The sequence below is a fragment of the Spermophilus citellus genome (genome assembly GCF_964194105.1).
Source record: "Spermophilus citellus genome assembly, chromosome: 3".
Taxonomy (NCBI): domain Eukaryota; kingdom Metazoa; phylum Chordata; class Mammalia; order Rodentia; family Sciuridae; genus Spermophilus; species Spermophilus citellus.
In genome coordinates, this window is record NC_138184.1 from 182,886,112 (window position 1) to 182,898,624 (window position 12,513).

Genomic DNA, 12,513 nt, shown 5'->3' on the forward strand with positions numbered 1-12,513 from the left:
ATTAGTCTTACCTTAGTATTTTCCTCCCTGTCTTGACATCCATGTTCTTCTTTTTCTTCTTTCCTTCTCATCTCTCAGAAGCACAACTTTTAGACTCATCAGCAGAAGCTGAGAAAGTAACATAAAACTAAAATGACTAATTACACAAATATGTATTTATGCTTCTAACCCATTTAAATGTGCTCTCTTATTTCTTTGCTGACCTATAGCTGGTAAAGGTAAGAATTTTCATATTTTTCTTTTTTTTCCTTAAATGTATTACAGTTTCTTTAATAATGTAATGTTTGAAGATGATCATGATCTTGTTTATAGTATCAGTCTTCTACTTTCTAGCCAAACCCAAAATGCCTCCGTTAGCTTTACCACTTATATAATAAAAATGTCTATTTACAACAAAAGAAAAATAGAAACAACCTACTACAGACATAAAGGTAGGTTATGCAGGAGTTGTAATTACATGTGGAAAAATGGTCAGTATATGTTAAGCAGAAAAATGCTAAATTATATGTATGAAATTATTTTCACTACGTAAAAAAAGCCTATATTAAAAAAAAGAATAGGTAGCTTTATACCTACAATATTCACAGTTGAGTTTAATTGGAGGCACAGTTGCTACTTATTTCTTCTATTTCCTGAATTTTCTTTGAAGTCTATATTTTATAACTTTTAAAAAGCTGGGTTTTTTTTTTAAACATTTGGTTTTAGTTGTAGATAGACACAATACCTTTATTTTACTCATTTATTTCTATGTGGTACTGAGGATTGAACCCAGTGCCTTGCATGCACTAGGCAAGCGCTCTACCACTGCACTACAACCCCAGCCCTAAAAAGCTGGTTTTTAAAACTAAGTCTATTGAATGTTTAAGTCTAATCAAAACAAAACAATAGACTTATCAGATCTAACTTATTAGAAGACACCATTATCTTTTTAGGATACTGATGACAATATATGTTTCTAGATTTCTGTGGTCAGTGACTCTATTCCCTTTTTCTTGACTCATAGGATGAGTAGAAATTCTAAGGAGATAAGATGGGGGATTATGCTGCTGAACCATTTTCCCACTTCAAACATAGCACACTGCTTTTGCCAGATGAGAGGATTTTTAAAACTGTCCTTCCTGACTCCAATCCCAAATACCCCATGTATTTCTTAGTTGTGTATGTAATATACTACAGTGTTTATGTTCCATAATACAATATAACATAGTATTTGGCTTCCTAATAATAAATTAGTGAACCAGAATAGCTCCCATCTATTTGATTTCTGGACTAAATGTGGGGTTTTTTAAATTTTTTTTTTTTAGTTGTTGTTGGGTCTTTATTTTATTTATTTATATGTGGTGCTGAGAATCCAGCTATGCTAGGCAAATTCTCTACCACTGAGCCACAACAGACTAAATGCTTTTTAAATACTTAAATTTGATTATAAACTTACATTTAATTTTATGAGCTTATTTTCCTGTTCTATTTAATATATTACATTTCATGTTTCATAGGGAAGCATTAGTCTTACTATATCTTGAACATATTACTTCCAACAAATGTTCTATGTTGCTTTACTTTGCCTATTTGCAATTACAGATCTTTACTGATTACAATTATCATGTAAAAATATAACTTATGTTTATTATTTACTGCAGAAATAAAGATATATCCATTTATAGATCAGTTTAACCAATTTAGCCAAAAGAAGCTAACACAGCATTTGAGTCAATAAGAAGTGTGAATAACAATGTACTTACCAACCATTACTATTCGGTCTTTATGTGTACAAGAAACCTGTACACATAAAACAGGAGCATACTAACCTACATAAAATTTTAAAACATTAAATTCTTCCTATTAAAAGCTTCATGAGTGATATGGAAACCGAAGTGGGGTCTGCTTTTCTGTGCCACTTTTAAATTTATATAAGCTTTCAAGCTCTCTGATTCCGAGCTAAAAGAAACACATAATTAGGTATGAACAGTGGTAAATGCAGTTATAGACAAACTCCTAAAACCAGCACAATTTTAAACATAGGACAATAAATTACATTTCAGAAGGCTAATTTTCTGCTTAGTTATAGCTGTGCTTTTGCAAGGAGACCCACTCTTGGCTAGTAGCACCCCCTTAGTCCTTTTGGTACTAGAGTCCCAGCTCTGGACACCTCTGTCTCAGAATGCTGAAGAAAGGTCCCCCTTCTCCTTCAATGTTCCCCTTTCCTTCTGTGTCCAAAATATTCCACAACATCAGGAACAGCCAAAAAAATGCAAGATCTTTAGTATTTGTTGCAAAGATAAACAGTTGAGTTAAACTCTTTCCACTTCACATACTGTACTCTGGCTTAGAATCCCTCCCCGGGATTTGGATCCTTGATTACACAGAGCTGGTTGTGGTCAGTACCCACCAATGCATGAGCCTCCCTCATGCATTGTTTTCTATACTAGCTATTTTCAAGTCAGTGTTAACTCTTTAAATTGATTTGGTCAACCTACTTTTTCTTTTCTCTTGACTCCCACAGCTATTATCCTAATGAAAAATTTAAATTTTCAGGTTCCACTTGAGCAAAGCCTCTGAACTTCTTAAATCTCTAGCAAATAGTAATCTTTCTCAAATTGGGTTTTATTTCATACCCTGATAGCACACCTGGTGACAATACCACCTGAAGTTGTTGGAGCATATGCATCCACTGTTACCATAGAAACTCTACCAGTACCCTCAATTACCATGTCCCACATCTGTAGTTAGTCCATAGGTTAATCATCACGATTTCTGACAGTATTACAGTACATTGGTTAAGCTCATTTCTTGTTGGCTTGTTTTGATAATTTTTCTACATCATTTCAGAAGACAAACTGAACTAAAATTTGCCATTATCAGAGAACATTTTAATTGTACCATAATTTTCAATTTAAAAATAGTCATCATAATTTCATGTTATGATAAACATTAATTGAAGTCAAGCTGATGTAACCCAATTTTAAAATCCTGGATTTGGTTATGCTAATTTATCGAAAGCATGGTTTACAATTGATTCCAGTGATGTCCCTGTGTCTTTTTTTTTTTTTTTTTTTTTTTTTTTGGTAGTGCTAGGGATCAAACCCAGAGCCTCATGCATGCTCCTCTGTGTCTTTAAGAGTTAAACATATGTATGTTATGTGACAGGAAAATGATATGAAAATACACTTTTTTAAAAATAAGAAACTAGGTACTGGGGCTGGGGATGTGGCTCAAGTGGTAGCTCGCTCGCCTGGCATGCGTGCGGCCCGGGTTCGATCCTCAGCACCACATACCAACAAAGATGTTGTGTCCGCCGAGAACTAAAAAATAAATATTAAAAATTCTCTCTCTCTCTCTCTCTCTCTCTCTCTCTCTCTCTCTCCCCTCTCTCACTCTCTTTAAAAAAAAAAAGAAACTAGGTACTATTTTAATAATAACTGATTTCCCATTACACTTCAAAATGAAGTATGGGGCAGGAAGAAATGGGGAGACGTATTTCAAAGGATACAAAGCAGATTTGTAGGATAATCAAGTTTAGAATTCTATTGTACAATATCAGAGCTAAAGTTATTAGAATTGTTTTATATTAGCCAGTTTTTTTAAGTGGTAGAATTTAGCTGCTCTTATCACAAGGAAGTAGATATGTGAGGTGATATGTTAATGTGCTTTACTTTAGTAACCATTTTACTATTTTTTATATATCTCATATCATTGTATTGTAAACCTCAAATATGCAAAATAAGATTTATTTTTTAAAAAGAAAGTTTCAGTAGTGTACATCTTTCTCTTCCTTCCTGGCTTATATACTAATGATGTCATGTATTTTACTTTTAAAAATATCACAAACACTAGTTTGCATCGCCATTATTTTTGTTTGAAACAAGGGTCACCAAACTAAACAAACTGCCTGTTTTTTCAAAAATAATTTTACTGAAGCACAGCCAAAAAAATAATAATAATAATTCCCACACTGGAAGATCAAAACTGTTATCTTTTTGATTTATCTTTATTTCTTCATGAATTCATAGGAACTAATGGTTTACTGACACATAGCAAAGTATCTCTTCACAAAATGTTTTGAATAGTGTTTGTCTGACACAGAGTTGAGATGCTAGATCTTTACAGCCTGTGTTTCAAAGATGGAATAATTCCTAAGAACACATTTTGCTTTATAAAATTATAGCTCTAGAGGCATTGCAGGTTGCTGTTTTGTTTTTCTAAATAAAAATTTTAGTGGACTTATTTGTCTTGTTCTTCAGTGCACATACATTAGTAAATGTATGATTTGGAATGGTATTTCATGAAGAATTCATTCTGTAAATTTAAAAAAATGATTTAGTTACAGCAGTGAACTATAGACATTTTTTCAGAAACTTGTATATTTTCTTTAAAGACCATAGTTTGAAATGAAAGAAAAATTGCTGCTATAAACCTTTACAGTAAAGAAGAATTATGGATTTTTTTCCTTTAAGATTTGCTATATATCCTGTTCTCAACAGATAAGCCATTAATGGGCGTTATATTTAACTGCTTGTTATGACCTTCTCTGGTGAAAGAAATAATGAACAGAATTCAGCAGATGTTTTATAAGAATAATGATTATTTCATAAAGGTGATACTAAAATAATTTTTACTTAGATAAATAGAAAAATGAAGATTCTAAGATAAATTCCTTGAAACACAAAATAATCTTACAGTATTATAATGTTTATGGGTTGCATTTTCCAATACTCTGCCTAGTCCCTTCATATTATCTCAATTACATACATTTAACTTTCATATTATTTTATATTTTATTACCTCTTACATTGCACATACATTTATTAAAAAACTCTCAGAAAAACAAAATTCAAAAGAAATTGAATTTTCTCATTTGCAAATTCAGGAAACTGTTTAGTTTGGTGTTTATCCAATTAATACTGATTTATCAAATGCATCTGTTTAATTGTTCAGATAGGTAATTATTCAATGTAAAGGAATACATTGCTACTTTCTCCGTGGGTCCTAATCTCATAACTTGCATCATCAATAAACTGTCATTCATTGCTTTCTTGCTACATCCACCTTTTTATGTCTGTCATTGACATGGGATATATGTTTGTTTTTTGTGTCTTTTTTAAAAATGTGCTTCTGAGGAGCCTTCAGCTTGAATTATATAGTTCTTCCATCCACAAATATGGCTGAAAGTTGAACTTGACATGGATCAATATGATCTGGGCTAAATATCTAAATGTGACTGATTATGTTAGCATCATGTCCACAGATCAATATTGAGTTTTATTATGAGTCTGACTCTATAATTGGGTTTAATCAATAAACTTTTGTCTCTTTTCCTTTACAGTTTTAGGATTGTACCATGTAGGTTTTAGAAACTACACTTAGCTTACATTTAGAACTCTGCTTTTCTTGTGATGACCAGAAAGAGATCTATCTGTGAATTTTAAGGAACAATGGAGCTTCAGTTTTACCATTGTGAGAAGAGTCCATTTCTATCTTGATAACTGATTGCTTCCTCAGTATGCACTGAGTTTCTAACAGAGCTAATGTAGTAACACCCCAGCACTCCTTTGGGGTAGTATGTGGCTCTTTCTTCCTATACTTAGTAAATCACAGTGAAGACTTTGACAAAACATACCATTAATGAAAGCAATCATAAAAGCTGGCCTTTTGATAAACCCGCAGGGTCTACAGGCGTTGAAAGATGCAATCTGTAAAGAACAATAAATTTGGACCTTTGATTGAAGTGCCATTTGGGACGTTATGCTTTGTCTGCATATTTGCACAAACATGATGCTCCCTTTTCATGTCTCTTAAACTTGAAGCTTGAGAGCGTTCATTGCCATTTCTATATTAGAGCTGGTCCCATTAAAAGCTCCATACAAAAAGAAGACTGGAAGTGATCCAGCTGAAGCTTGTGTGTTCATTTCTGCTCTAGTTTGCCATTTGGAAAACAGGCTTCTGGCCATCATTGCTGTTTTTTCTGAACAGACCCGGGTTCTTTTCCAGTCACTTCCTTCAGTAAATACACACTTAAAATACATCAACTTTTCTTAAAGTTAGAAAAATCAAAGAACATTCCTCTGATAGAGATTAGAAATAGATTTGAATGGAAGTAGAATTTCTTCATTCTTTTGATTTGTGGATTTTTTTCCCTGTCATTTTCACTTAGACTTCAAAAATTTACAATTTATATTAAGATACTGAATGCTTTCCATCGTATTTTATGTGATAAAAGGTAATCTGTTATCATGAGACATGAATTTTGGATTCTGCAAAACTATTTGTTCATTATTTAACCAGAAAAAACAAATGCACTGTACATGCTTTCTTGAATTTACAGATGCAGACCGTTTTCAGAAACATGGTATGGATGAGTTTATTTCTGCTAATCCATGCAAGCTTGACCACGCCTTCCTTTTTAGAATACTCCAGAGACAGACCTTGGATCACAGACTGAATGATTCCTATTCTTGCTTGGTGAGTACAAATCTCTATATATGGTCACCTATAGGTTAGAAGGAAAGATTTGAGAAAGTGAGAAATGCTTGTTATAAAGCAGCGTTTTATTCCTGACTCATTTAATAACTGTAGTTGGGGTTAGGGATAAAGCATTCCAATCAATTGCTTCTCGATTTGAAAATTATACACTTGAAGACCACTGCTGTGCCACTCAATAGACAGGAGAATAGACTCAAATCGACGCTGAACTGTGTTTTATCAGTCTCTCCAGAGAAGGCTGAATGAAAACAGACTTTAAATAAAGATTTTTTTAAAAAACCTTATTACAGGATTTGTTGACACATGTGCTGAGATTTTAAGGTTTAAATTCTGTTCACCAGATGCTGATGTCTTACATTTATCTGATTCTTAGAAAGACAAGGGAGAGAAACAGTGGGGTAAACAATATGATGAGGCCCATACATGTCAGAGGAAAGTTGAGTTTCATGTAGCCTTCCAAAGAGAATTTGAATTCCTTTACAATATGAATGCAGGGGTAATTAACTAGCTAAACTTCTACCTGATGTTTGTTAAAAGTGTAGCTGAAATTTTGGATTAAAAATCATAATTTATAATTGGAAGGAATGCTCACTACCTCGGAATGTGGAGACTAAGAATCATATGTGCCCTTCTAAAAATTTATATTGGAAATGGTGATTCCTTTGAAATTTTTCCTCACAAATATGTCCATTTCTGCTCACCCCCGATTTGCACCATGATCTTGGACAATTTACTTAACATCTCTCAACTGCTGCTTATTTATCTGTAACGTGGAAATCATAATACCCACCATACATGAGGGTTCTAAATATCACAGATATAATTTATATATTCTGTCTCATACAGTACCTCTCCCACCAGCACAATAAGTATTCAGGGATCTTTCATCTCCTCTCCCTGCCTTCTCTTTCTTACCATTCTATTTCTCCTCTTTTATGGTTATCCTGCTTCCTTTTAAAACTCTCTCTTCTTTCTCTTTGTTATTTATAAAATAATGCATACACATAGTCTAGTCCATCAGACATTGCATAAACCAACTCTGATAATCTCATCCTCCCGTGCGCTAGCAGGCTGCCTGCTGTTTGCATCGGCATGCTCACCCACAGGTCGCATCACTTCCCAGGAGGACCAGGTGCTGCTACTCTAAAACATGAACTCTGTGGTACTACTCATAGAATGACTCAATGGGGAAAACATTCCGAATATTTAAGTACCCAGGTAATACACGTACACAGCTGCTGTTCTTTTAGTTCACTTTATAAACTGCTTTCAGTGATAGTGTCTGCTTTGCCATCCTATTTTTAAATGAGTCCTAAAGAGATTGATGTTTATGGAGTATCATTCTTTTTTATGACTGACAATTTTAGATTCCATGAAAAAATTTGAATAATTTTGAATGCAAGTGGAAAAGAAGAAGTTGCCCATGCATTGCTGCAGCAATAGATAATATTAGGTTGTCAGTGTCCCAGATCAGTTCCAAATTGATGACACTAGGTCTTCTGAAAATAATAAGAAACATACCACTAATACAATAAACATCTGAAGACACTTTCAAAAAGCTTCTTCTTATAATGACTAAAACAAATCTTACTATAGAATGAAAAAAAAATGTGTATTTTTTTTTTCTTTTGCAGGGTTGGTTTAGCCCTGGCCAGGTCTTTGTGTTAGATGAGTACTGTGCCCGTTATGGTGTGAGAGGCTGTCACAGACATCTCTGCTACCTTACAGAACTGATGGAACATTCAGAAAATGGTGCTGTCATTGACCCAACCCTGCTCCATTACAGCTTTGCATTCTGTGCCTCTCATGTGCACGGCAACAGGTATTTTGACTTGCAAATTCACAGTGAAATGTATAGGGTTGACTAGAAGAAAGAGAAAAATGTGCTTTGCCATTATCACCTAGTAACCAATTTAAAATAGCAAACACTTCTTATAAAGAAAAAAAAAATACCACAAAGGAAAAATGTACATCAATATGCTCTTGATTTCTGTGGGCTACACTTTATGATTCTTTTTTGGTTGTAAAGCCACTTGAAAAGGAGAGGGAGGGAGTATCTACAGAGTAAATGTTGCCTTTTAGTTCTTATGTACTACCTACTAGTGGGATCTGTACGAAGTGTCCAGATGATTCCTATTGGAATGCATATATGTGCCTGGGGAGGATTCATTGATGGGTTTGTGCAAAAGCTAATGATCTTTGCTTTTCTTTTGTGTAATAAAGTTTTATTGATAAAACAAGATAAATTATGAAGCAATGCAGAGTCCTCCTAACCCCTTCCCTAATTTTTACATTTGGAACAAGTATTCCTGTATAGCAGTCTGAGCCAATAACCTTAATTCTGGCTTTACCAAGTTGGAAGGAAGAAAAAAAAAACTATTTTTAATTTTTAAGCTCCAAACCTCTGAGCTTAAAACTTCATCCACATCTGCTCATCTCTTCATCTTATCTGCAGAGCATCTTTGCTCAGGCTCCCCCTATAAAGGTTGTGCCCACATTCCTTCCCCTTCTGACCTTGTTTTAACCACTTACTCCATTGTGCCCTCTTTGCACTTCCTTTTCCTTCTTCTCACAAACCTGTCTAAGCTTCACACAACAAAGTGACCAAGCATTTCAGAATCAGACTGTTACACTCAAATGCGTACTTACTGTGTGACACTTGGTAGGTTTCATCATCTATTTGTGTCTCAGATTATCTAAGAAAGATCTAACAATGACATCTCTCTTGTAAGTCATAAACTGTAATAGGGATTAAATACGTTAATCAATATCAGACACTTAAAACAGTGCCTGGTACACGCATGCTCAAAAAGTTTTCACTAGTAGCTTGTATTGTCATGACAAGTGTCAGTCCTTTGTTCTCTTTTTCTTCCCAAACTTCTCTCTTTCCCTTATCTTATTTCCAGCCTCTTATTCACTAATCATACTTATTGAAATGGATTGCCCAAGGACCTAATCCAATTGTCTCTTCTTAGGCTTCACTTTCTTAATTTTCTTCTTATTCTATTTTAATTTTTTTGACCACCCCTTTGCTAACAGTTTCTGTTCCTCCAGATTCTTAAGTGCAATACAGGGCTTTTCTCACATGTGTTTTCAAACCTGATTTCTTCTTTCAGAGAATTGTTCTTCTTCAGTGATCCCACCCCCTTCCATGGCTTCAACCATGGCTTCTCCGTTTGCAGATGATTCTAGCCCACTTATTCACCTAAGCTATGGATCTCTATTGACAATTCACAGCTTGAATATTCTGCTGATACTTTCGTCTCTCCATGTATAAAATGCATCATCTCACTAAACCAGGTCCTATACCTCTTGTAGCTCCTCACAAAGTACCTGGCATAAAATAAGTATTTAATATAAGTATTTAATAATTACTTGATGAATGAATGAATGACTTCATTCTTTGTGTTAATGTCCTCCATTAACAGGCAATTAATTTGTTGTTTATCTTTTTTATTGATTTTTTAAAATAAATAAATGACAGCAGAATGCATTACAATTCTTATTACACATATAAAGCACAATTTTTCGTATCTCTGGTTGTATAAAAAGTATGTTGACACCAATTCGTGTCTTCATACATGTACTTTGGATAATGATGTCTATCACATTCCACCATCCTTGCTAATCTCTTGCCAGCTTCCTTTCCTTTCCACTCCTCTGCCATATCTAGAATTCATCTATTCCTCCCATGTTCCACCTCCCTACCCCACTGTCAGTTGGCCTCCTTATATCAGAGAAAACATTTGGCATTTTTTTCGGGGGATTGGCTAATTTTATGTAGCATTATATTCTCCAATGCCATACATTTACCTGCAAATGCCATGATTTTGTTCTCTTTTATTGCTGAGTAAAATTCTATTATGTATATATGCTACATTTTTTAATCCATTCATCCACTGAAGGGCATCTAGGTTGGCTCCACAGTTTAGCTATAGTGAATTGTGCTGCTATAAACATTGATGTGGCTGTGTCCCTGTAGTATGCTGTTTTTAAGTCTTTGGGGTATATACCAAGGAGAGGGATAGCTGGGTCAAATGGTGGTTCCATTCCCAGATTTCCAAGGAATCTCCATACTGCTTTCCATATTGGCTGCACCAAGTTGCAGTCCCACTAGCAATGTATGAATGTACCTTTTTCCCCACATCCTCACCAACACTTATTGTTGTTTGTCTTCATAATAGCTGCCATTCTGACTTTTAACCCCTACAACCAATTTCCTGCCAACGTAAATCTATCTCCATAATACCCTTCAAAATTCTCTTTTTTCCCATTTCTATGATATCTGTCCTAATTCTTGTCTTCATTTTTTTCTTGTCTATGCATTCTAATTTGTATCTCTTCCCCCTTTTTTTCCTGGCTTATCAATTACCCTAAAATTACAGATTAACTTTTGCCATAGTGTTTTTCAAGACTTTGGTGGGCCAGGATGTAGCTCAGTTACAGTCTAACCTGTGCAAAGTCCTGAGTTCAACCCCCAAAGCTGAAAAAAAAAATAAATGTTTAATAAATATTTTAGTGATTTCCATTTTATTAGTAAGTTAGAAATAGATTCTGAGCCATAGTATCAGTCTCCTTCCACTATTGTTCAATTTTCTCTACCAAATCTTACATACACCTAGTCTTACCTACAGGGCCTGTTTACCACATGGAATTTCTCTCTTTGTCCTGGTCTTTCAACAATAAAATATCACAAAGCTCCTCTGTGACTAACTGATTCAAACAACAAAACCTTTTGTTTGGGATCTCTGTCAAGTGTGAAGTGCCACCTACACAAACACTCATACGCACATTCTTCACACCTCCGCTTGTGCTCTACCAGACCATGTTGTGAGAGCCAAGACAAGTTCTCCTCACCTAGTGTTCTCTGCATACCTTCATATGATGCTTTGCATACTGTGGGTACAAAATGAAGACTTTTGTTCAAGCCCCTGCTGCTGCCATTTCTCAGTTCAATAGAAAATAAGACTGATCTGAATCATAGAATCTGTTCAGGCTTTTGCTTCATTATGAAGCCTTGTTTGAAAATTAGGAAAATATTGCCAATTACAGTCATTTTTCCCATTATCCCAAATTAAACCCTCTGTATTTCACATATTTGTATTACAGGGCCAGTGAGAATGATTAATGTTTGATAGCTAATGTCAGGAGCTGTTTAACTAAAACTACTGTCTTTTGTGTTCCTGGGTCTGTTGCAATTCCTCCTGACCAATGGATATCAATAGAGGTGCCCCAATGTGAGGCAGCACTCTGACATGTAAGGGGACAGAAGAGCACAGGGAACAGATAAGACCAAAGATTGTATCATCAGATTATTTTCATTTCCAATACAGAAAAGTATAATTAATTGTGAACATTAAGTGGAAAATTTCATCAAATGGGCCTCCAAAACATGTATGTTTAAGACACATTTCAGTAATAAGTTATTGAGGCTTGGAGCTGCTGCCACCACCTGAGAGGCAGACTGATTTGAATCAGAGGTTGCTATAGTTACCTTTATTCTATAAAACTATTGTTTGCTTTATAAAGATAATTTATAGTTTAAAGTATGTTTATATGTTCATGCATATTTTATCCTTAATATTACCCATTAAATCTATCCTCTAAAAAGTTAAAATGTGCACATATGCAGGTATCCCTGACAGTGTTTAGAATAGAAATGAACCACTAAGGTGACATGTAGCTTAAGAAGAAGAAAGAAAGAAGTGCAGGTTTGGGGAAAATTGGAATCTCACTTTAGTATACAAATTATCTAAGTTCTATAGGGTGTTTCCTATAGTTCTTATGGCCTAGTGGATGTCACTCAGAAATACCATGCTGCTACAATGAAAGAATAAAAAGAAGCAAAAATGTCTGCTGGCATCCTGGCTCTGAAATTTGTAAACTGACCCAGATTTGGGCAAATCACTCAACTTTTCTGATAATTAGAGTTGTCATATATTAAAGGGGTAAATAGCAATACAAAGGTCCTGGATAGATATAAAGACTATATCTGCAATGATTACTGTTATTCTAACGTACTTCCCTTTGTGT

The 12,513-nt window shown here is 34.6% G+C and overlaps 1 protein-coding gene across 5 annotated transcripts in view; it reads left to right on the forward strand.

The window, feature by feature from the left end:
• The window catches only part of CADPS2 (calcium dependent secretion activator 2), a 548,538-nt gene that overhangs the window by 383,691 nt on the left and 152,334 nt on the right, over window positions 1–12,513 (forward strand). For all 5 annotated transcript variants that reach the window (XM_081286753.1, XM_081286749.1, XM_081286750.1 and 2 more), the window contains exons 12-13: window positions 6,323–6,459; window positions 8,115–8,302. In XM_081286753.1, the coding sequence (XP_081142879.1) occupies window positions 6,323–6,459; window positions 8,115–8,302 (325 nt within the window). The remainder of the gene's footprint in view (window positions 1–6,322; window positions 6,460–8,114; window positions 8,303–12,513) is intronic.